Source organism: Dryobates pubescens, chromosome 5, assembly GCF_014839835.1.
Source record: "Dryobates pubescens isolate bDryPub1 chromosome 5, bDryPub1.pri, whole genome shotgun sequence".
Taxonomy (NCBI): domain Eukaryota; kingdom Metazoa; phylum Chordata; class Aves; order Piciformes; family Picidae; genus Dryobates; species Dryobates pubescens.
Window position 1 is genome coordinate 4,160,251 of NC_071616.1, and position 22,797 is coordinate 4,183,047.

At 47.3% G+C, this 22,797-nt stretch overlaps 1 protein-coding gene across 1 annotated transcript; it reads left to right on the plus strand.

Moving 5' to 3' along the window:
* The first annotated feature begins 6,956 nt into the window (after positions 1-6,956).
* Positions 6,957-17,022, plus strand: PACSIN3 (protein kinase C and casein kinase substrate in neurons 3). The gene is made up of 11 exons (XM_009897361.2): positions 6,957-7,098; positions 8,519-8,619; positions 9,041-9,197; positions 9,929-10,164; positions 10,571-10,726; positions 11,802-11,977; positions 12,747-12,867; positions 13,280-13,416; positions 14,061-14,126; positions 14,632-14,792; positions 16,678-17,022. Exons 2-11 carry the CDS (start codon positions 8,566-8,568, stop codon positions 16,791-16,793), a joined length of 1,380 nt encoding a protein of 459 aa, XP_009895663.1. The 5' UTR covers positions 6,957-7,098; positions 8,519-8,565; the 3' UTR covers positions 16,794-17,022.
* The last annotated feature ends 5,775 nt before the right edge of the window (positions 17,023-22,797 follow it).

A 22,797-nucleotide genomic window follows, 5' to 3' on the forward strand; every position in this document is an offset into this window, starting at 1 on the left:
CACTGAATGCAGAAAAAACCATGACTGGGTGAAATGTAGATTAAATCTTGGAAAAACTGTCTGTATTTAGTGTGGCTTGAGACTGTGGAGGAGGGATGTGATAGTTTTGGCTGGAGCTTTACACACCTGTTTGTCAGTGGCTTAGGAATAAATGGCTACCAGTTGTTTGGGCTCCTTTCTGATTAAAAGGGAAGAGATGGTTGCATGTATTTGCTGGCAAGCTTGGTGTTTATTTGCAGGGACTTAGGGCAGCAGGGTAGGAAGTATCCTGGGAAGTACCCAGTATGGAAACATACAAGTCAAGAGGCTCAGGGAGTGGAACAGCAGAGATCACAGGTTCTCAACACCTGCATGGGTTAAAATCTTCTCCTGATAAAGGAGTAAGGCAGAATGGGGAAGTGGGACTACCAACTAATGTTGAGAACAGGAGCTACACTGTTCACAGGGCTAAGAAAGTAGGCTAAGGTAGTGCTGTTGTTCCTGGTTGGTTGGGGGGGTGTTTTCTTACTAGCCTTCCCCTCCTCCTCATTGTAGCTGCCTATCAAATACTTAGACACAGCATACATGTCAGGATTATTCTTGGAGTTGTCTTGAATATACTGAAACAGCATGGCTTGTTGCTCTGTTACTGTAGGGTATCACACAGTCCAGCACTGGTTTCCTCCCTCCTTCAACTCTGGGTAATTGAGACTATAACCAAACTTTTCCCCCAGTTGTTCTTCCTATGAAAAGTAACACAGACCTTGATAGCCAAATGTATTCCTTAATTAGCATTGTCTCCTATTGTTGTCCCAACTGGGATAGGTCTGTGTTCCTGTAATACTAAAGATCTCCAGCATCATATAGGAGAGGAAAACAGATTTGTCCCTTTTCTTGGTGAAACAATTTCTGCTGAGTAAAGCTAGGTCATTCAGGAGTCAGCAGTCTTCAGACAGCAGCAGTGTGTTGGTAGAAGCCTGTCTTGTAGCCTTGGTCTCTGAGAACCTGACAGGAAATAGCTGGTAACATGGAAAGTAGTTAATTCTGAATGAACATTTTAAGACAACTTGGGGTAACACATGGGGGGGGTGTCTCTTCAGTACGTGAGCTTGGTCTGAATGTGAAGATGGCAAAGAGAAAAGATCTGTGGTGTCAAATAAGAAAGAATAATGAAGCAACAGATAGGTCAGCACTTTGTGGAACACTTATAGAATACATAGAATACACCAGGTTGGAAGAGACCTTCAAGATCATCGCGTCCAACCCATTAACCAATCAAACACCACCCAAACAACTAACCCATGGCACCAAGCACCCCATCAAGTCTCCTCCTGAAAACCTCCAGTGATGGCGACTCTACCACCTCCCCAGGCAGCCCATTCCAATGTGCAATCACTCTTTCTGTATAGAACTTTTTCCTAACATCTAGCCTGAACCTCCCCTGGCGCAGCCTGAGACTGTGTCCTCTTGTTCTGGTACTGGCTGCCTGGGAGAAGAGACCAACATCCGTCTCTCTACAACCTCCCTTCAGGTAGTTGTAGAGAGTAATAACGTCACCCCTGAGTCTCCTCTTCTCCAGGCTAAGCAACCCCAGCTCCCTCAGCCTCTCCTCGTAGGGCTTGTGTTCCAAACCCCTCACCAACTTTGTTGCTCTTCTCTGGACTCGTTATCTGTATTTTAGTACTTTGCTATCATCATGGGGAGTTTTGCTAGTGGACAGCCACTAGAGAATCACGGTCTGGGAGATGGGCTTCAGTTACAGGCTTGCATGTAACTGAAGTGACCTTTGTGTGTAGTAACTGTTCTGCCCGATGGCTCTGTCCTCCCCTCGGTGGAGAGATCAGCTGAAATCTTGCTTGAAACTGCGCTGGGCAGCCTTGGCAGGCTGCAGCACTCAGGGAGCGGCTGGGAAACACTGGCTCTTAGTCCCTTTCCCAGTCAGGTGACTCTACCAAGGGTGTGACCATAGCAAGAAGATAAATATCTCTAAGGGAAGTTTTGGAGAATCTTCACGTGATTTGGCACTCTCTGTAGCTGTAGAGAAGAACTGGCCCCTCCTTGGAAAGGTTACTACACCTGTAAATATCTGTCCTCTTATGTAATGGAAGTGGAGAGCACATTATTGGGCATCACTGAAGTCACTAATTCAGAGCTGTTGGGCATGCACTTCCTGAGATGGTAAGGCTGGAAAGGACATGGGGTCCCATGCCCCATTTAATTGTCTCCATCGGGGACGTTCCTAGCACTGCTGTACCAGCAGCAATCCAATTCATTACACTGCTGGAGTCATGTAGAAGCTCCTAGCTCCAGCTTTCTAATTCCATTCTGGCAACAGGTTACCAGAAAACATAATTTAAAAAGAAACAAATAAAAAATCTTGTCTGTGATCCTGTAAGGAGAGGTGGGGCTGTCATTCTTTTGTGTGTTCAGATGGAAATGTTTATCTGCAGCCTACACCGGAAGTGCCCTAGAATGGAAATAATGCCTTCATCATTGTCTGCCCTACCGAAAAGTGATTCTGAGAATCAAACAGGGCAGTCACAGGAATCCCATGTTGCTTCCCTGTGGTGTTAATTTTTGTCTGAAAGTGGAAATTAAGTAGCTGCAGCCCATTCCTGATTAAAACTCTAGCAGAGTTTACCGTGGAACACTAATATAGAACTTGGTCCCCAATAAAAATGGGCTTCAAACAAAGCCTTAGCTACCATTAGCGGATGTGTAGGAACAAACTCAATTGTACTTGTGCCTGCGTCCAGTATTTGTTGTTGCACTTGGGAAAGGGGAGGAGAGTTGGGCAGAAGGCCTTGTCTGGTGCAATGTACAAGCTCTGTTTCTGGTGACCAGTTCCTGCAGGGCTGCATGCATCAGCCCTTTGGGCATTTGTAGCGTTCAGAGACTTGTTCTTGGCAAACCTAGGAAAACAACTGCTCACAAGGAGTCTCAGGAGGCAGTTGAGCAATGCACAGGAGTGATGCCTTGGGTGTTTGGAGGCTGGAAGTATTGTAGTGTGGTGTAGAGGGAAGAGCATCTCTGTGGTTTACCTGCCTTAGGGAAAGGTTTCTGAAGTGAGGAGTGATGATTACTATTTGGTTTAGAAGTTTTATTCATGGATCAGGACCCTGTTGTATTCGTGTTGTGCAAACACCAAACAGGAAGGCAATACCCTGTAGCCTGTTGCAAGATTCACATTTTGAAAGGGAAGGTTTTAGCCTGACACTTTGGGTTGAGGGCAGAGGTTGGTGTCTGAGATGTGTCACTGACTAGAGCAGGAGTAGGACAAACAACTTGATGTTTGTTGTACAAAGGGACGCAGCTATTCTGCAGCTCTGCCAGGACAAGCCCTCCGGCATTTCCCCAGGTGAAGCTCAGTACCAGTGAGGTAGACATGAACCACTCTGCCTTTCTGCAGCTGCAGACCAAGAGGCATTTTTCAGGTGATTTAATAGGAAGCTGATAGCAACTGTGGCCCAATAACTATGTTGATCATAGGTGAGAGCAGGTATTTTGGGAAAGGAGGGGAGCACCTTTTCTAGCACTGCTAGCAGAAAGGGCTGTAGCTCTGTGGAGCTCTTTTGCATTGTTTGGTTTATTTACCTGACATTGCTGGTTGCAGTGGTGTCTGTGATGTCCTCATCTGTAAGCCTGCAGACATGTCAAGTGACTAGAGCTGTAGTCATTCTTTTCTCTCCTTCAGAGAGCTTGTCTTACAGGAGCTCCAGTGAAGTCTCAGGTATCACAGGGTAGCAGAATGATAGGGGTTGGAAGAGACCTCTGGAGATCTAATCCAACACCCTTACCAGAGCAGGTTCACCTGTAGCAGGTTGAACTCATATGAAGGTGTTCAGGTGAGTTTTGAATGACTCCAGAGAAGGGACTCCACCACCTCCCTGGGCCCACCTGTCTCAGTGCTCTACCACTCTACCACCCTCCAAGTAAAGCAGTTCCTCATGTTTAGATGGAACTCCTCTGTTCAAGTTTGTGTCCATTAACTCTTGTCCTGTCACTGGGCGCTACTGAAAAAAGACTGACCCTATTCTCCTGACACCCACCCTGTAAGTATTTATAAGCATTGGTAAGATCTCCCTTAGTCTTCTCTAGGCTAAAAAAAACCAAGTCCCTGAGCCTTACTTCATAAGAGTGTTCTAGTCCTCTAATCATCTTTGTATCCCTTTCCTGTACTCTCTCAAGCAGTCCCTTGTTCTTGAACTGGTGAGCTGAGAACTGGACACTGCTCCAGATGAGGCCTCATCAGGGCAGAATAGAGGGGGAAGATAACCCTCCTTGACCTGCTGGCTACACCCTTCTTGATGACATCAGGATGCCATTGTGGCCACAGGGGCACATTGCTGGCTTAATTAGCTCTTAACTGTGAGAGCTGAAGGTTTGAAGATAGGGATAAATGCTCCTTTGCTCTGCACACACGGTGTGCTAGATAGCCTCTTGCTAGCAGAGGAGGAATCTCCTATGTGTTGCTGAGACACATAACTCTGTTTGACTCAATACAACTTGAGCTATGTTGCTCATATTGTGTGGGCTCTGCCAGACCTCCTGAATCATGTACATGGTGACTCTTGCTACATCAGGCTGTCCACAAGGTAGCCCTGTCATCTGTACTTCGCTGTAAAATGACCTCCACCCTTGAGCATGTGTAACTCGCATATTGGCTTTTCCTGGGAAACTGAGGTTTTGCCTGGTCTCAGGCTCTTGGTGGCTTGCAACACATGGTGTTTCAGGAATAACCAGGCATGAAAGGATGGAGTGGCAATCTCTTTGCTCTTCTAGGGCTCAGGATGACAGCAGCAGCTGTTCTTCAGCGCCTGTGTGCAGTACTAAGAACCTTCCCTATGTCTGCATGCAGATCCAATTTGATCTGCTGACTGACATGGGTTCATGGAGTATGTAAAGTCCAGAAAAAGCCTAGCAGAATAGGGTCCTCCTTGTTCTTTGACCTTTTTGCTTCTACCAGGCTGGATTTTTCTGGACTTCAGTGAAGCCTATACTACTGTTATGGAAATGCATAACTGAAGTGGCTGCTACTTGGGTCATGGAGAAATGTTACCCTAGTTTATTGTGTTCTCCCACCTAGCTACTGTGCTGATGACTAGAGTATAGCCTGTAGCTGTGGGACGCTTTGCCCCATGATGTTCTGGATGCTGAAATCTCATGGGGGTTCAAAAGCAGGTTGAAGAAATTAATAGAAGAAAGATCCATTGAGTGTTGCTATGTTCATGGGTGCACATCCAGTTCAGGAAGTTTCTGTCAACAAGTGATGAGAGGCTTGGAGGCATGATGAATGTTTGCTTTATTCTCAGAGTGAGGGAAGGTACCTGCTTTTGGCTACTGCCTACAGAGGCTATGAGGCTATGTTGTTTGATCCATCACAGTTGTAATTTATTATGTTTCACAGCCTGTTTTAGTGATGGTAAATCCAGTTCTTTGGGTTTGTAACTCCTAAGAAAAGAAGTATGGCTCAAATTCTGATGTGGAAACTGCAAAAAGAACGAATTTGAGTGTTTGTGGCCTTATTGGGGTTTGGTGCTTATTTGCTTGACTATCCCTCAAACAAGCACTCTGACACACAGTAGCTTCCCACATTTGCCCCTGAAGTCTAGCACTGTGTAGTCAGCCTGAATTGGAAACCAGAGATGGAAGGCATGTTTGTGATTCATTGCTTTCTGATAAAGTGGGGATGAGGGTGTGGCATGGAAAAAGTGACACATCCTTGATGTGTCATATGTAATTGATCTGTGCATTCATTGATGAGGAGAAAGAAAGGGTCTGGGGCAGTTTTAAGTCTACTTTTACATAACTGTTCATGAAGCTTTGTTTAATTTCAGGAACATGTGGTGTGGTTTTAGTGGGGACCACAGAGAACTCTTAGAAGGTTCATTATAAGCCATAACCCTTTATCCAGTGACCAGGATAATGCAAGTGTCCCAACTATTCCCCTCCCCATTCCTGACCAAAGGTTACTAGCCTGCTTGCAATGACCCAGTCCAGCATTTCTTTCCTTCCTTCTCTTTCCTACCTTCTTTCCCTCTTTACCCAAAATTGTCTTAATGTCTGGCTAAAAGTCCTGCTTCTAGGTTTTGCAGTTTCCACTCTGAGCTGTGTTTATTCCTGGTTGCCCTAATCTTCCAGCCTCAGCTGGGTGGATATTAGTGACTGAGTAGAAAGGGATTTTCCTTGACTGTCTTGTTAAATAAACAGATGTTTGACTTTGAAGTCAATTTTCAGACAAGTGACTGTGAGGTGGCCAAAAATGCCTCTTTCTGCTCTCACTTCCCTTAACTTCTGCAGGCCTTGTACTTGCCTTTCCCCTGTGGAAAGGTGATGAGTTACCTATATCATAATGGCAAAGTATTTGAGAATGTCATGTGGATAGTTCACAGAACTGAAGGAAAAGTTCTGCTGGTAGAGAACCACATCCTACCAAGGCAGTGCTAGGTGTTCTGCTGCTGAAAGGACTCTATGCTTCTAGAGCAGAATGTGCATTCTCAGGAGTCTTGGCTTTGTTTCTGAAATGTAGATATATGAAGTCTTTTGTCTTGTGTGTAAGTCCTCTTCCCCTTTAGTAAAAAGGGACTGTAAAAAGTGCATGTGTGTGCCCTTCCCTTTTTCTCCTGAAGCCCATGAAGTGTAGAAGTTTGTACAGCAGTGTGTGGAGGTGGTGGGGTTTGTTAGACTGGACACTGTACTGTGAGGGGGGAACCAGGCCCCATGTATGGTGCCTGAGGTTCCTTTTGCTCAGCTGTTGTGATGCTACCTTTCCTGCACAGAGCTGTCATGCTGCCCCACTGTTTCTATTTTAACTCTCTCTGGGGCTAGATCTTGTGACACAAGGATTTGGCATCTCCTACGTGCCGGAACGTGGCATCTCAGGAGGCACAGTGGCTGCAGCTGCTATATCAGAGGGTGCCCCTCCTAGTAGCTGGCAGAAGGGGGACATCCCTGGGATTGGGATGTATCAGAACAGGCAGCATCTGTGCAGAGGAGCAGAAGTGTCTAACTGTGCTCATCTCTGTCTCCTTCAGTCTCTTTCCACAGAGTCTGAAGAGCTTGGGATACACTTGCCAGCTGCTCACTGATCCCCTGTGGCATCTTGCTTTCAGCTTTCAGGTACGTAGCTAGTGGAGACCATAGTAGGGTGGTGTGCCTGCATGCATGTAAGATAGCTTTGCAGCCTTCTGACAAATGGCAGGGAGGGAGAACTGGGACAGCTGGTGGCATAAATCGGTGTGTTCTTCAGGTTTCAAGGCTTGTGCACCTGAGTGTCATGTCCCATTTAACTTGCTTCAGCACTTTCAGCTTTCTGGAGAAAACCAGCAGAACAGCATTAATGCCACTCTCCTTGGGATGAGAGTGAGCAAACAGAGCCAAACTGTTCCCAGAAGAAATGCAGGGAATTCCTGCAGTTTGTGTTGAGGTGCTTCACAGCGTGGCTCATGCCACTCTGTGGCATTCTCCCAGCAGGAGCTGGGAGATGTGGACTCTTGATATGATCTTCATCTCTACTGTGTGTTCTGTGGGCTGGCAGAATTTGCAGATACCTCTCTGGGGTGTGAGGGAAGCTTTTTATAACTTGGAATGTGCAAGAGGAGAAGTGGCAGCAAAGGACATCTATGCTGCATTAACCCAGACTTGCCCAGAATGGAGTGTGTTTGTGTGGGGATGACTGGACTTGGGCCTTTTTCCATCACTCCCCCTCCCTTTTCTGCAGAAGAGCAACCCCTGAACCTCTCCCCAAGGAATTCGTAGTGTTGCACCATGTCAGAAACAAGCTGGCAGCACAGACTAGCATAGGGGAATGGGTAGGAGTGCTGAGACAACATCATGAGATGAACCTTTTACCTTCTAGCCTAGATTTTCAGACTAATGCAGCGAGTGTAGTAGAAACACCAGCTCTTCAGGGATGTTTCTAGGGCAGCAGTACTGCTGGGTAACCAGCATGTGTGCTGCACTGCCCTTTGGCTGCATATGCCCCAATGTGTTTCTGTAGCTCTGCTCCAATCCAGCTCAGCTGGTGGGCAGCTTTATAGGGCTCCTCCCCATTCAAGACATGCCTGCCTGCTGACTGCTGAGCCTTGTTTTCTCCAGTCAGTTGTTGTAATCCCATAATCCTGAGTCATACTGGGAAGCTGGAGTCATCTCCATTGATAGAAGACTTATTTAATGTCTTTCAAGGCATGTTTCATGTAGCTTATGCTATTCTCATGAGAGCCTTGGTTAAGAAAAAGAAGTCTGCAGACATGTCTGGTGCTGCTGAATTGTGTTGGATTCACTAGCATCTCCAGGACCCCTACACCTTAGGTTTGGCAAGATGATCTTCTGCAACATCCTTTCACAGCATGCTGCAGGCCTACCAAGGAAGCCTTTTCACTGCAGGGTGGAAGGGGGTCCTAGATCTCTAGGTGCCCTAGATCTCTGATGGATGTAGTAGTCTGTGCAGGGTAGTAAATTGGGCTCTACCGGCTTCAAGAGTCATGAAGAGCTATTCTCTCTGGAAAGGCTCATCCAGTGCTGTTTTCTCTCTTCTCAGCTCCACTGAAATCTGCAAAAATTCTCTGCTGCAAGAAAACAAGGGTGATGTCATCAGAAGATGATGCTGGTGGGGAGGCTCCTGGGGGCAGTTTCTGGGAGGTAAGGAGGGATAATTGGAGTGTGAGGGAGGTAGGAATGTCTTCTTGCCTCCCATCACTGGAATTAGGTGGTTGAGTATCAGGTTCCTGGGTGATATGTTGCTCTTAAGGAGTGAGTGAATGGGAACAGCCCTGTGGAAGTTCAGTAACACTGTTTTACTGAAGGGAAGAGACCCTTTTCCTCCCAGATGCAGTGAAATGTTCCTTGTTCAGCTACCACTCATCTGAGCTGTGAGAGACAAGGAAAGACTCTTGGCTTTTTCCTTCCATGGCTGTGCCTGCCTGAAAGGGTACCAGAGGAAGGTCTCAGCTGCTAGCTCCAGAAGGACCTGTACTCCCTCCCCATGCAACAACTGAGCTGCTGCTGTGTATTCTCAAGGAACATGAGACTCAGTGCAACATAACCATGTGTGAAATTTCAGGCTGGCAACTACAAGCGGACAGTGAAGCGAGTGGATGATGGCTACCGCCTCTGCAACGACTTAATCTCCTGCTTCCAGGAGAGAGCCAAGATAGAGAGGAATTATGCCCAGCAGCTAACAGAGTGGTCCCGCAAGTGGAGGACCAACGTGGAGAAAGGTAAAGACTGGACTGGGAGCAGGATGGAGTTGTTGCACTCTCTTCCCTGAGTGCAGCCTCTTACTGAGGTGGTGCTGTTGCCTTGGTGGACAGGCTTCCCTTCCCCACGGGGCTGCCTTTCCTGGGTGTCTTTTTTGTGTGTGTAGCCAGTCTTCTGATTCACTCAGAGAGGTGTTCTCTGCATTGTGTTTGGTTGCACACAAAATAATCTGTTCAACTTTAGCAAGTCTTTGGGCAGTCCATGTTTTAAATCAAGCTGCAGATCTCCCCTTTTAAGGATGGCTTGGCTGTCTCTCCTTCTCTTCTAGTTAGAAAGTAACTAGCCATGCTGTGATTTAATGGCAGTGGGCTCATCTCACAAAGTAATGGGAAATGGTGGGACAGGTGCCCCCAAAGATCTGCTGGTCTGCAAAGCAGCTTAGCCTCAGTCATGATTTAGTGTTGCTATCTGCCCTGAAGCTCAGGCCAGATCTATGAAGAGAATTTCTACAGAAAACTTGTCCATCTGGTACAGCTAAGGCTGCCCAAAAGAAATGTCCATCTTGGCCAGCTGTAAGAGCCAGTCTAGATGCTGCTTGCTGGAGCTGTGTGGAGACCACCCAATGCTGAATTGTGTGGGGCACATTAAGGAAGCAACTCCATACTGACAGGTGTGTGTAGGAGGAAAAGAATCTGCTTTCTCTTCTGGTGGGCAGGAGGTGTAAGAGCCACTCTGGTGCTTCTGCCTGCAGGTCCACAGTATGGTACTCTGGAGAAGGCCTGGCATGCCTTCCTGACAGCTGCAGACAAACTGAGTGAAATTCACTTAGCTGTCCGGAACCACCTGACTGGTGAAGACTCGGATAAGATCAAGGCCTGGCAAAAGGAGGCCTACCACAAGCAGATGATTGGGGGCTTCAAGGAGACAAAGGAGGCAGAGGATGGATTTCGCAAGGCCCAGAAACCCTGGGTGAAGAAGATGAAAGATGTGAGTAAAGTGTGAATGAGGAAGGAGGGATAAGGGCAGTTGAACTGGCTGCCTGATTGAGACACCCACTGGGCAAACAAACAAGGTTTAGCTGGAGTAGCAGAGAATGCCAGAGAGGGCTCAATGTCTCGATGGCCTCTTGTTCTTGGTGGTTTTGTAGCTCCCTGATGTGGGAAGACTTTGGTAAGGGACTCTGTATTCCTGCATGGCAGGGAGTACTGAAAAAGGCCATTTGGAGGTACCTCTTCCCTTTGGAGCCCAGTTTGCTAAATGCCAAATTGCCATTCCTGTTCGAATGTCCTGAAACATTTACTGATCACCGTATCAAATTTAAACATGACCTCTCTGAGTTACGGAGGATCAGCGTCGTCAGGACTATGGCTTTCAATGCATCCTACTCCTACAGGTGGAAACTTCTAAGAAGAACTATCATGCAGCCCGGAAGGAGGAGAAAACAGCCCATACAAGGGAGAACCATGCCAAGGCAGACTCGTCTGTCTCTCAGGAGCAGCTGCGCAAGTTGCAGGAGCGTGTAGAGAAGTGCACTCAGGAGGCCGAGAAGGTGAGTGTGTGTTGTGTGGATGTGGGTCACAGGGAGACTTCTTCCATAGAAAAAGCACTGGTTGAAATGTCTCTCAGTTAAATGGCTCCTCCTGAAGCCTGTAAGAAGGTGGGAGATAGAATAGAATAAACCAGGTTGGAAGAGACCTTCAAGATCATTGAGTCCAACCTATCATCCAACACCACCTAATCAACTAAACCATGGCACCAAGCACCCTATCAAGTCTCCTCCTGAACACCTCCAGTGATGGTGACTCCACCACTTCCTCGGGCAGCCCATTCCAATGGGCAATCACTCTCTCTGTGTGAAAATGCCTCCTAACCTCCAGCCTAAACCTCCCCTGGTGCAGCCTGAGACTGTGTCCTCTTGTTCTGGTACTGGTTGCCTGGGAGAAGAGACCAACCTCTGCCTGGCTACAACCTCCCTTCAGGTAGTTGTAGACAGCAACAAGGTCACCCCTGAGTCTCCTCTTCTCTAGGCTAAGCAACCCCAGCTCCCTCAGCCACTCCTCATAGGGCTTGTGTTCCAAGCCCCTCACCAACTTTGTTGCCCTTCTCTGGACACATTCCAGCAAGTCAACCTCCTTCCTAAACTGAGGGGCCCAGAACTGGACACAGTACTCGAGGTGTGGCCTAACCAGTGCAGTGTACAGGGGCTGCTGTTGTCTGAGGCTGCAGTGAGTTAGGCTGAGATTCTGGTAACTAGGGCTAAGGTCTGTCTGTCTTTAGTATTGGGTAGGATGCAAATTAAAAGTAAATTGGGGAAAAAAATAAAATAAAATTAGGGGGGGTTGGAGCTGCAGAGCTGAAGACCTGGCCACCAAAAGTAGCTAGTTTGCCTGCCTGCGAGAGTGAAGGTATGAAATGCAGCAAGGAAGAGCAAAGAACTTGGAAGAATATGAGGAGAGCAATGGACTGAGATACCAGTGGGTATTTCTTCTTTCTGTGGTTTATAGGTTCAGCAGTGCAGGGGGCAGGAAAAACTTGTCACTTCTAAGGCAGAGCAGGGAGAGTTGTCACAGATTTGACAGCAAGGCAACACTTCTCACCGTTGCTGTCCTCCTGGGTTGCTACAGTGCAAGGATCAGTATGAGAAGATGCTGGAAGATCTGAATCGCTACAATCCCCGCTACATGGAGGACATGGAGCAAGTGTTTGAGGGCTGTCAGGAAGCAGAGCGCAAGCGTTTGTGCTTCTTTAAGGAGATGTTCTTGAATCTGCACCAGCATCTCAACCTCTCCACCAATGAAAGGTACCAGCCCTGACACAGGAGGGAATTCTGGTGGCCTGGGTTGCTCTGGGGTCTGATGAGGGGTGCCAGTTCTGGCATGTCTGAAGGGGAAATGCCTTCTTGCATCTGCCAGGTCTTACTCTTTCTCCTTGAAAGTGTGTCTTAGAACTGGCATTTGGGCTCTTTAGACTGACCACTGCTGGTGTCTCTGACCTTGGACAGTGCCAGGCTCCCCAAAGAGGCCTCCTTCTGCCTCTGACCCTTTCCTCTTCCACTACTGTTCAGTACTCTGTCATTTCTTCACGTTGCTATGTATAATCTCAGTCTGAGGAATGCTGCTCTGTTGCCTTCTGGTATCTATAGCTATTACACCCATTCTGCCCTGACTGAAGAGACTGTTTGGGAGATAATAGCTGTAAGCCCACAAGTAGCCCTTAGGTAGGGGCTACAGGGGGGGAACAACAAGAGCAATAAAACTTTATATGCTCCTGTACTTGAAGTGGGAGGCAACGAATCTGAGCTGCCTCTGACCATATGCAAGAATGTGCCAGGCCCTTTCTGTGATCACTTGATGAGCTATGCTGAGAGCTGGTAGATGTTAGTCACTGCCCCACCAAGCAAGCCTGTCCCATCTGCTGGGCAGACTCTTCTGTAAGGGTGGCTCTGTTCTCCTAAGGCTGAAACAGTGCTACTGTAGCATCCTGAATCCTGTGGGACTTTGAATGCTGTGGCTTTTAGGAACCTGCTGAGGAACTTGGTTACAGGTGGTTCTGTCTGTTCCTGCTCATAGCTTTCATGCATTGTATCGAGATCTCTACCAAGTCATCATGGCTGCAGACAACCAGGAGGACCTGAAGTGGTGGCGCAACACTCATGGACCAGGCATGGTGATGAACTGGCCTCAGTTTGAGGTGATGTAACGTTCTAGAGTGCTTTGTTACCATTTCCAAACATGTAGCTTCTTGACTGAAAATGGTGGGTTGGCAAGACCACCTTTGCTTGGCAGGCTCCAGATGTTAAGACTTCCCTAAAATTTGTATGTTGCAAGGTCTTTGGTGCCCAATGGGACACATGCAGTCCTGCCCAAGTGCAAATACTCTAGCCACCCAGCTTGCCAGGTCAAAGAACAGGAGCTAGATTCTCAGGGCCTTGGGATGAATTCCTGTTATTATTTTCTCACAGCTCCTCTTGTTGCACCTTGAGATTCAACAGGAGTGAGCCTGTTATGCTAGGAAGGTCATTTGGCTGACCAGCCCAGCCACAACTGCAGTATGACCCAGTGTTCTGTCCTTCCTGATGGTGTTACTGCTTTTCCCTGAACAGGAGTGGTCCCTTGAAACACAGAGGCCAATCACCAAGAAGGAGAAAAGTGGCAAGATGGCTGATGATGTCACACTGACCAGCATTTTGCCTACACGGGATGGAGTTGTCTCACAGACCCCTTTGCACACAAGGCAAAGGTAAGGGCTGAAGTCTGGGATACATCAGCTTAGGAAAGGTACAATCTTGCCTAGGAGTCATGAATGAGTTCTATTGGTAAGAGTGATTTCTTTCTTAATTTCCTGTCTCTTCCTGCCCATGGCCTTGCCTGTGCCACTCTGGAAAAGACAAGGCAGAAAAGGGGTTCAGAAGGGTGGTGGGGGGGGGTTGTGGTGTCTTGTTTTGTCTGGTACATACTGCCTCACAGGGTGCTTTCCTTCTAAAGAGCCTTCTAGTGTGGAGATTTAGCTCAGACAGATTAATGCCATGTGAGATTCTGGCATGCTTTTCCCTGATGCTTCCTCCCAGACAGACTGAGGATAGTTGGGCCCTGGCAGCTTTGCCAGTTAGATGTACAACTTCTGACATGCAGTCATGGAGTTTCTAGTTTATTTTTTTTATCCCCCCCCCCTCGATGTGGCTACATGACAATCCTGAGGATAGCTGCTTCCCTTGCCAGGAAGCAAGCTGGAGAATAGTGAGAGGATGAAGAGATGTGGGTCCTACAGTTCCTGTAGCCATCTTACTTTACAAAGTGAACTGTGGCCTATGGGAACTGGGCAGAAAAGGCCACTACTAAATGTCAGTCTGTTGGATTCAGAGGTTCCTATTTGCCAATTTGCAGGTTTTCCTATCAGGAGGAGCAGAACAGCCTCTTCCATGACAGCCTGAGGGCACCCACCCATGTGAAGTTAGTATGAAACATAGCCTCTTCAGGGGATTTTTGGTTCCACATGTCCTCTGCTGTTCTTCTCCTCTGCTCTTGACTTGGAAAACAGCATTCTAGACATCTCTCTGGGATGGGAAACAGGGCTTTTCCTGTCTCTCTTATTCTTGGCTGGAACAATTTCTGGACACAGCTGGGCTCTCCAGTTAGAACTGGGCTTCCTTGTATGAGAGGATCTGCTAGAGTAGGATGAGGTCATGGAGAACGTGCATGTGTGAAAATACTTCAAGAATGAGTTACCCTTTTGTCCCCTGGGACTCTCATGCTGACATGCCTCCAACCAAATCCAGTATCTCCTGAGATCTCTTTGCTGTTCACCCTCACTCAGCTGCCTTGTGCCTCTCGCGCTTTGTTCTGTCGCATCACAGTCTCAGTGGCAGCCAGGGTGGGGCATGATTCAGGAGGAGGTGGGGGAGAGATGAGTCTGCTAACAACTGTCTTGTCCCCTCTCTCCTTCCACACACAAAAGCGGAGGGAAGGAAGACATTTCAGAGTGGTCAGATGAGGACACTCCCAAGAAGTGCCTGGATGCCAATGGGCACGAGGAGGACATAAACGTACCAGGTGTACGGGTACGAGCGCTGTATGATTACACAGGACAGGAGGCTGATGAGCTGAGCTTTAAAGCAGGTACAGAAGCACTAATCTCCTACTAACCTTTTGCTGTCCTTGCTTGGGATGACTTAATGATTGAAACACTCTTTAAGAACTGGGTGTCCCCTTGAAAAATGATAGTTACTTTTCTTCCCCTTGCCCTCTGAGGTGGATGATAAATTGGGCAGTCCAACCTGTTCTAGACTAAAAGACAGGGAAGCCACAGAAAAATAGATTGTTTAGGCCTTGGTCACACTGTAGGGAGAGCAGACTGCAGGTGGTGAAACAGATCTTTCCAGCCACCTCTTAAGGCATTTATTCTGCACTTTATTTTAAGCTTTTATTAAATGCTTCTCCCTTGTGCCATTGATACAAGAATGATGCAGGTGGTCTGGATTGTCCTTTGAAGTGACCAGAAATAAAAGTTTTGTGTGAAAGCTCAGCCAACTGACAGGCCCTGCAGAAGGCAGAGTTAACTGGCAAAAGCCAGCTGCACAAACTTGCTCAAAATGGGTACCTTGAGCAAAGATCCTGACTTGCAACAGAGGACTGAGAAAGAGAGAATGCTGGAGCAAAGTGACCCTTCCCCTTTTCTTCCTTTTAGTTACATTTCATTTGCACCTGTTATCATCTTCAGCTCCAAGAGGACACCTGGATCTTGAGGGTGTCCCTGATCTGTGCTACCCCTCTCCAAAATACAGCTGTTTTAAGAATGTACTCAAGTCCTTCAGAATCATAGAATCAACAAGGTTGGATGAGACCTCAAAGATCATCAAGTCCAACCTGTCACCCAACATCTCATGACTACTAAACCATGGCACCAAGTGCCACGTCCAATCCCCTCTTGAACACCTCCAGGGATGGTGACTCCACCACCTCCCTGGGCAGCACATTCCAACAGCTAACAACTCTCTCAGTGAAGAGCTTTCTCCTCACCTCCAGCCTAAACTTCCCCTGGTGCAGCTTGAGACTGTGTCCTCTTGTTCTGGTGCTGGTTGCCTGGGGAGAAGAGACCAACCCCCTCCTGGCTACAACCACCCTTCAGGTAGTTGTAGACAGCAATGAGGTCTGGCAGGGGCTTGTGCCTGAGGCCAATACCTGTGCTGCAGTGTCACCATATTGGTAAACTTCCTAACACTAACTCATTGCACTAAAATATCTTGCAATACAGGTGACAGTAGAACTTGACTCTTGGCTTGTTTTTTTCCAGGCAGCAGATGTAATGAGGCATGGCTTTAGTCATTCCTTTTGTAAAACTGCTCTGAGCAGCATGCCTAAGGAGGCCTTAAGTTTAACAGCAGATGACTTTCTGAGCCTCTGCCAGTGTGGGATGTGCCTGCTACTGCAGTCAGACCTCCTTTCTGGCAGAAGGAGGGATGAGAGGGTGGAGAAGGAGACCTTTCTGCCCTTTCCCAAAGTAGATGTGGGAAGGTTAAGACCTTTTCCTGGTAATAGTCTGGGAAATTAGTTGATTCTAGGCCTTGATGGCCAAACCAAATGCTCTGTCTTGGAATAGTCATTTTGGGTCATAACAAGAAGAGTTTTGCAGTCTCTTCAGTTTCCTTCCCACCTGCTACAGGGGAGCCTGTACATTTCTAAGATCATTCTGGTCTCTCTTCTAAGCACGTTCCTCTGGTGGAAGGAAAGCAGGCAGAAAGGCAGGGCACACAAATATTTCTCATCTTGGACAGGAGAAGTGAAGGTCTGTCTGTGAAGTTCCTTGGCCTAGAGGATGGTGCTGAGCTGAGAGAGTGAAGAGGTCAGCAACTCTGGCTTTGATTAAAGTGTGCAGTGATAGTGAATGTGATTAGGGGAAGAGAGTGTGATGATTCAAACCAGTAGCTTTTGCTTTTCATCATCTCTTCTGAGCCAGGAAAAACCTTTCTCAAGGCTGTTTCCTAATGATTGCTTTTGTCTTTAGGTGAAGAACTAATGAAGATCAGTGAGGAAGATGAGCAGGGCTGGTGCAAGGGCCGACTTCTCGACGGCCAAGTTGGACTCTATCCTGCAAATTATGTTGAGAAGGTTGGATCATGATTGCTGCTGCCCTGCTCACAGCCATACCAGCATCTCCTGCAGAGGTCACTGGGCCATAGCTGGCCCCAATCCACCTCTGCACTATATCCAGTAACTTCTGGACTTCAAGGGCATGTATTCCATGTAACTAGTGCTTCATTTTAAATGCCTAGACCTGTAGGGATTTTCTAATAAATAAACAAGGGATGAATAAAGACTTCTCTCACTGGGCACTGCAGGAGTGTAGGGGTGCAGAAAGGAACAGATTCTCTTGACTTGTATTTAAGTAGAGAAGAGGTGGAAGCATCACATCTTCAAAGTGGAGAAAGCAGACTTCCTTGGCTTCAAAGCACATGCATCCATAGAGTGCTGGGGTCTGCCCTGCCCCCAAACTTCCTGCTCAAGGAACTTTGGAGCTGCAGGGTAGTAGGGAACTTCTAGTATTGCTTCCCCTTTTGGGCTTCATCAAGCTGACTGGCAGAAATCTATTTATTCCCCACATGTTTCAGATGTCTGCAGCATCCTTCACCTACAGCCTTGTTGGCTCTCTTGGTAAGGCAGATGGTAAAAGTGACATGGCTTCAACAGTCTGGATGTCCATTCCTACTGCCCTCAGATTCACTGGGACACCACTAGGAATTAAGTGATAATATAGCCTGGAGACAGAAGAAAGAAGCTTTTATCATGCATGATGTGGCTGTTCAGGCTCACAAGTTGTGAACAGAACTGTCTGGCAGCTGGTCAGAGTTGAGTGGCTGTTCCCTGAGCTCGACAGTGGGCTTTGACACACACTGTAGGCTGCTATTAACAAAAAGGCAACCACGTGGCAGTGCTGTCCTGCTTGGGACCCCTAAAGGCAGCAGTGGCATGCTGGAGTTTCTGCTGCTTCTGTGTCAGTTTCGCTCTATCTGCCCTTCCTGAATGCTCAGGGCAAGAGCAAAGACTGCTTATTACCTCTACCTCTTGACTATTCATGCCAGAGGTGTACACCCTGCTTACACCCTGCTTTGCTAATGACTCCTACACTGTGATGAAGGGTAGGAGAGGGGGGGACTACCTTCTGGTTGGTGCAACATTAGCTATAGAGGCGTTAACTCTTCTGGTTCTGATTTGCTGCAGGTATACTTATGCCCAGCTGTTAAGTATGATTCAGCAGGGAGAACCTATCAAACCTCTTTATCTGGCCTTTTCTTCTGCCCTGGAAAGCATCTGAGGCTGCTGAGACAAAGTGGGGTGCTGAGACAAAGTGGGGTCCTGATCCTAGAGCTTTGCATATTCAAACATGGGGACTGAGGGGCCTGTCCTGTGTGGGATGAACCCAAGAGCCTGAGGGAGCACAAAAAAGGAAAATCTGCTACTTCCAGAAATAACACCCAAACACAACAGTTTAATACTGCTTTATACCTGCTTGAAAGTGTGGTTGAGATGCATTGAAAGTTTGTAGTAGTCTTCTGCAGTGACATTCTGGGTTAGCACACATGAGGAACTTGGTTAGGTCAGACTCACAAAACTTAGTCAAGCCTCAGCCAAGCACAAAGAGGCTAACTGCTTCAGCACAGGCTGCAAAAGGGGTGATACAGGTAAGGCTGGAGTCATAGGTGAACAGCTGGGATTAAATGACCCCAGAATGTTAATAGTAGGTAGTGAAACAAAAGTGATATTTAAACAAGGGTAGACTGAAGAGGAGGGGGAGACAGATTGAGACACTGTTAACTTCTCAGAGATTAAGGTATTCCCAAGAAGCAATTAAAGATCTGAGCAACAGACATTAAAAATGCCTGGCTCCAGCTATGAATTTACCTATTATTCTAGGTTCAATATTGGCCATGTAATTAGAGATGGTGGTCTATAAGCACTTGCATTTACCTAAAGGCCTCGTTTCTGCCTCCAGTAATATGCCCCAGGTGAAGCATTCTCAGTGTTGTACAGTGTTTGGAAGTGTTCCACTTGTGGGCCCACAGATGAGTAATTTGTTGCTCCTTTTCCTAACACAAATGAATGTGAACAGAGACAGGCTTGCCAAGTTTGAGAGGTAACTGAGGCAAAACCAGGCAGGGATGGAAGGAGCTGAGATGCACTACAAGGAGTACCGATGTTTACCTTGTTAGTCTGGATGTTGTCAAACACTAGTGCTAACCTCTCAGGTAAGGTCAAGAAATTCTACAAGGGAGTTACAAAGGATAACATGGAGGCTTGACTTCAATTCTTCTGGGTTCTAGTGAGGCTGTAATTAGAGATGGACTTAGGTGTGGCCAGAACTTGTTAAGAGGACAGAAATATCCAGTGGACAGGACCTCGGATTACAGTACAAAGAACCTGAAATTCCACAGGACAAAGTCTGAACAGACTTGTTTGTCCTAGGAAAACACAACCACCAGATCATAATAGGCTGCTTGAAGGCTTCCAGAAACAGTGACATGCTGCAGCTTAAGTGAACAAGTCCCCTAAAGGACTCTTTCCACATCAGAAATTCCTGCCAAGAGCTGAAGTAGTAGGTAGGACACAACACACTGAGGAAGAGTAATTGTTTGGATGGGCTGTACCTCATATTTTCTGATGTGGCACTTGGTTGTGGCTACCCAAAACTAAATGGATTAGTGAAAAAGAGCCTATGTAGTAAAGAACCAGCTGGAGGGAGAGGAAAAAAAACCAAACCAAACACACACATCTAATGACCTTACATTAAACTAACAGCTCTGCCTGGAGATGTAGTTTTCCACATAAGCAAATGAGGTTTTGTTACCACAAAGGCTCTGGTTGAAACTTCTCATCTATGCCATGCCAGAAGTTTTGTGTGTGAACAGGGACAGGTACACATGAACTAACTGCTGGGCCTGAATTCCAGAAGGTCAGCAAAGCCTGTGAAAGAATACAGATGCATCTCTGTGCCTGATGGGCAGCACAGGGAGAACATTACCTAGTCATACTCTTCTTAGTAAAGGCACTCCTTGTGGCCAGCTTGTACATCTGTGGTTGGCAGGCAAATAATTTGGTTATAACATCTTCCTGGAAAAGAATGTCTGAACTATCACACACAGATTGGATTTCCTGTTGATCTTGAATTTTCTGGGAAGAGGAAGTTAAAAGATTCTCTATGATGGATCACGCCCATTTCCCCCAAGCAGCAGCTGGGCTTGCACAAACCATTAATGATGTTTCTGCCCTGTAGGCAAAATCAGAGTTGCAGAGCCCACAGGACAGCTGTGTTCTGTGATGGCAGCTGAGAGATGTGGTTAGCTTCTAATTTGGTGGCAATTCAACAGCCTTCTTGAGCTTGGGCCCATTGGTGCTTCTTTACTTTCCATTCCCACTTCCCCATCCCCTGTTCTGACTGTGGCTGTTTTGCCTGGGTTCTGAGGCAGGTGCAAGTATGTGGCAATCCTGCATAAAGATCTCCAGAGCTGTTACAAAGTGTCCTGCACTCCCTTTGCTCCTGTTTCCAGATCCAGCCTAAAGCCACAGGCATATGGGGCTCAGCTTTGCAAATTCAGGCAGTGCTCCCTCACTGCAGTGCAGGCTGTGCCTGAACTGGGGCTGCCTCTGTTGCATTTCTAGAGCTGCTAGCATTATGCTTATGGGCAGCAGGCTGCAAAATTCCCTTATGCTTGTGAAGAAAGCTAGTGCTGGAGTTCACATGGGCTAGGACACTCCACTCAGACTGGTAGGTGATCATTGCTAGGGTAACAGCACAGAGGCTGGCTGCAGGGTTGTCTTGGGGCTGAACCTGAGCCAAAGCTAGTGCCACAGACACCATCTTGATCCATGGAAACGTGGTTGGAAAATGCTGACCAATGGTGGGGGAGGTTGTGCAAACCAAGCAAGGCTGTGCAGCAAAGTGTCTTTAGATGCCCTTGCACAAAAGAGAAACAGAATATTTGCAACCAAGTGTTGCACCACTGCCCAGGTCCAGGCTACAAGAAGCAGGACAACTCAGGGCTTCAGGGGAATGAGTCTGTTTTCCAAGTGGGAGACTCTTAGAAGATCAGAGGATAATTATCAGAAGATGTTTCTGGAGAAAATTAACAAATCCTTGCTGAAAGGGGGAAGAGGGCATCGGGGTGGGCTCCCTAACTGGAAGAAGCTGTCGTGTTTGGTTGGCACATCTTGGCCAAGCTGCATGGCTCCAGTGAACTTTTCCAAACCAAATTTCAGGCCGAATCACCTCAGCTGCTTTCTGCACATTCATTTTACTGGGCATGTCCTCCTGTTTTTCAGTATTTGGTAACCCTGCTTGCAGAGGCCCCTGGCTTGTCAGTCTCTCATCTTAAGGCTGTAGCTTGAGACTTCCTTTCTCAACAAGCAGGATGGTGGTGGTCAGCACTTCCCCCTTAGTGTGGGGGCCCATAATTTCTCCTCTTCAGTATCAGCACTTTCACTGGGTCCAACTATTTGGAGATCCTGTGGTCTCTTCCTCCCTTGGTTTCCTTTCTCTCCTACCAGCTGGATGTCTTCTTCCAGGTCCTGCATTCTCTCCCTTGGACTTCACTACCTCTTTCCTTCCTGAGTCTATTGTTCCTGCTTTCAGCAGGAGGCTGACACCAAAACAGTCACTACCCCCAGCTGTGACCATACTAGCCCTTTCTCTCAAATCTCCTCGGGGTTTTCCCACAGGTGCCACGCAATTCCAAAGGAATGCTGCATCCACAAAATGTTTGTCTCCCCAGTAGCCCTGCATCTCCAAACACAGTGGCCACCTGCAGGGCTGAAGCACTGCTACCTACTCCCTCTCCACCCAAATCCCTCATAATCACTTGTTTGAAAGAGGTGCTTGCACCCTCTGCTAATTGGATAATTGTATGTTTTCAGAAGGGCTTCAAAGTGAACCGAACAGCTTTCTCATCTTGGCTTACTTACCTTGACTTTTTATTAGCTCTGCCTGCCCTGCTTTCAAGGGTGACTTGTCTTCTGCTTTAGGGGTGCTCCCTGTGCTTGCTGTAGGGACTGCAGGCAACTAGAAAACTCTTCTGAGTGGGGTGATCTGCAGGAAAGAGAGATGACATGTCTGCTGGAAAATTTGCAAGGGTCATGTCTGATAGGCCAGCCCTGCCAGCTCTTATTTCAAGCAAGTTAGTGCCTGTGCTGTGAACTCCCCTCAGAGGAAAATGAGATAGCTCAGGGTCTGCTCACTGCCCACTCTCTCCACCTTGCTTCCATATGGTTGGATGACTTGAAGCTACCCATCACTTGAGTGACTGTCACCATCCAAACAGTGTGCTCCTGACAGGGACACCTGTAACATCTCCAAACAGGCAAGGCCTAAAACTTGCCCTCAGATCCAGGAAACCCCAGGATACATCTACCATCTCACCACTGCTTTGAGGTATCCCCAAAGCCTCCCAAGTCCTGAGACTTGCCAGGCCATTCAAAGGTGATGTTACCAGATACTTGAAAAGAAACATTTTATTATAATGCTGGAAATGGAGTTACAGAAGAGAAGCCTGAAGACACACACATATACACACACACTCAACAGCTGCTCAGGAATAATCAAGAGCAGCATGCTCCTCTTCCCTGGCTCCACATTCCAGTTATCCTTTTCATGAAACTCCAACAGTTTTGCCTGGCTGCCCAGCAACAGCAGCTGGCACAATTAAAAGGGACACTCTGCTCTACTGTGTTTCAAACATTCCTAGTCCTCCCCTTAGTTCCTTCAGCAATCACACAAGCAGGAGATCAACTCAGCAAATCAGTGACAGCATTTGAGCAGGGCTAAGGGCACAACTCAGGCAGAGTGGATAACATGTGCAGCAGAACCAGCCTTCCAGCTGCAACACAACCCCAGACTGACTCAAGCCAGCCACGACTGTGCTCCTCAGTATCTCTCAAGTTACCCATCCACTGTGTTCCTTAATTTATACCTTCCTTCTGTTTTTGCTGGCTTTTCTCCAGACCACATTTGAATGACTGCAGTAAAATTATGTAAGTTGTAAACCTGAACAAAATACTCACTCTACACACAGGGTATTAGCTCCTTATCTTCGATCTTGCCAGAAGCATTGCAGGGATTCGGTGAGTGGTGTGACTG

What these genes read in the sequence shown, in the direction of transcription:
- PACSIN3 (XM_009897361.2), top strand. Translation starts at nt 8,566, where the DNA reads ATGTCATCAGAAGATGATGCTGGTGGGGAGGCTCCTGGGGGCAGTTTC. An exon ending in CTGGGGGCAGTTTCTGGGAG is followed by an intron (nt 8,620 to 9,040) that starts GTAAGGAGGGAT and finishes GTGAAATTTCAG; the next exon opens with GCTGGCAACTACAAGCGGAC. An exon ending in CCTTTGCACACAAGGCAAAG is followed by an intron (nt 13,417 to 14,060) that starts GTAAGGGCTGAA and finishes GCCAATTTGCAG; the next exon opens with GTTTTCCTATCAGGAGGAGC.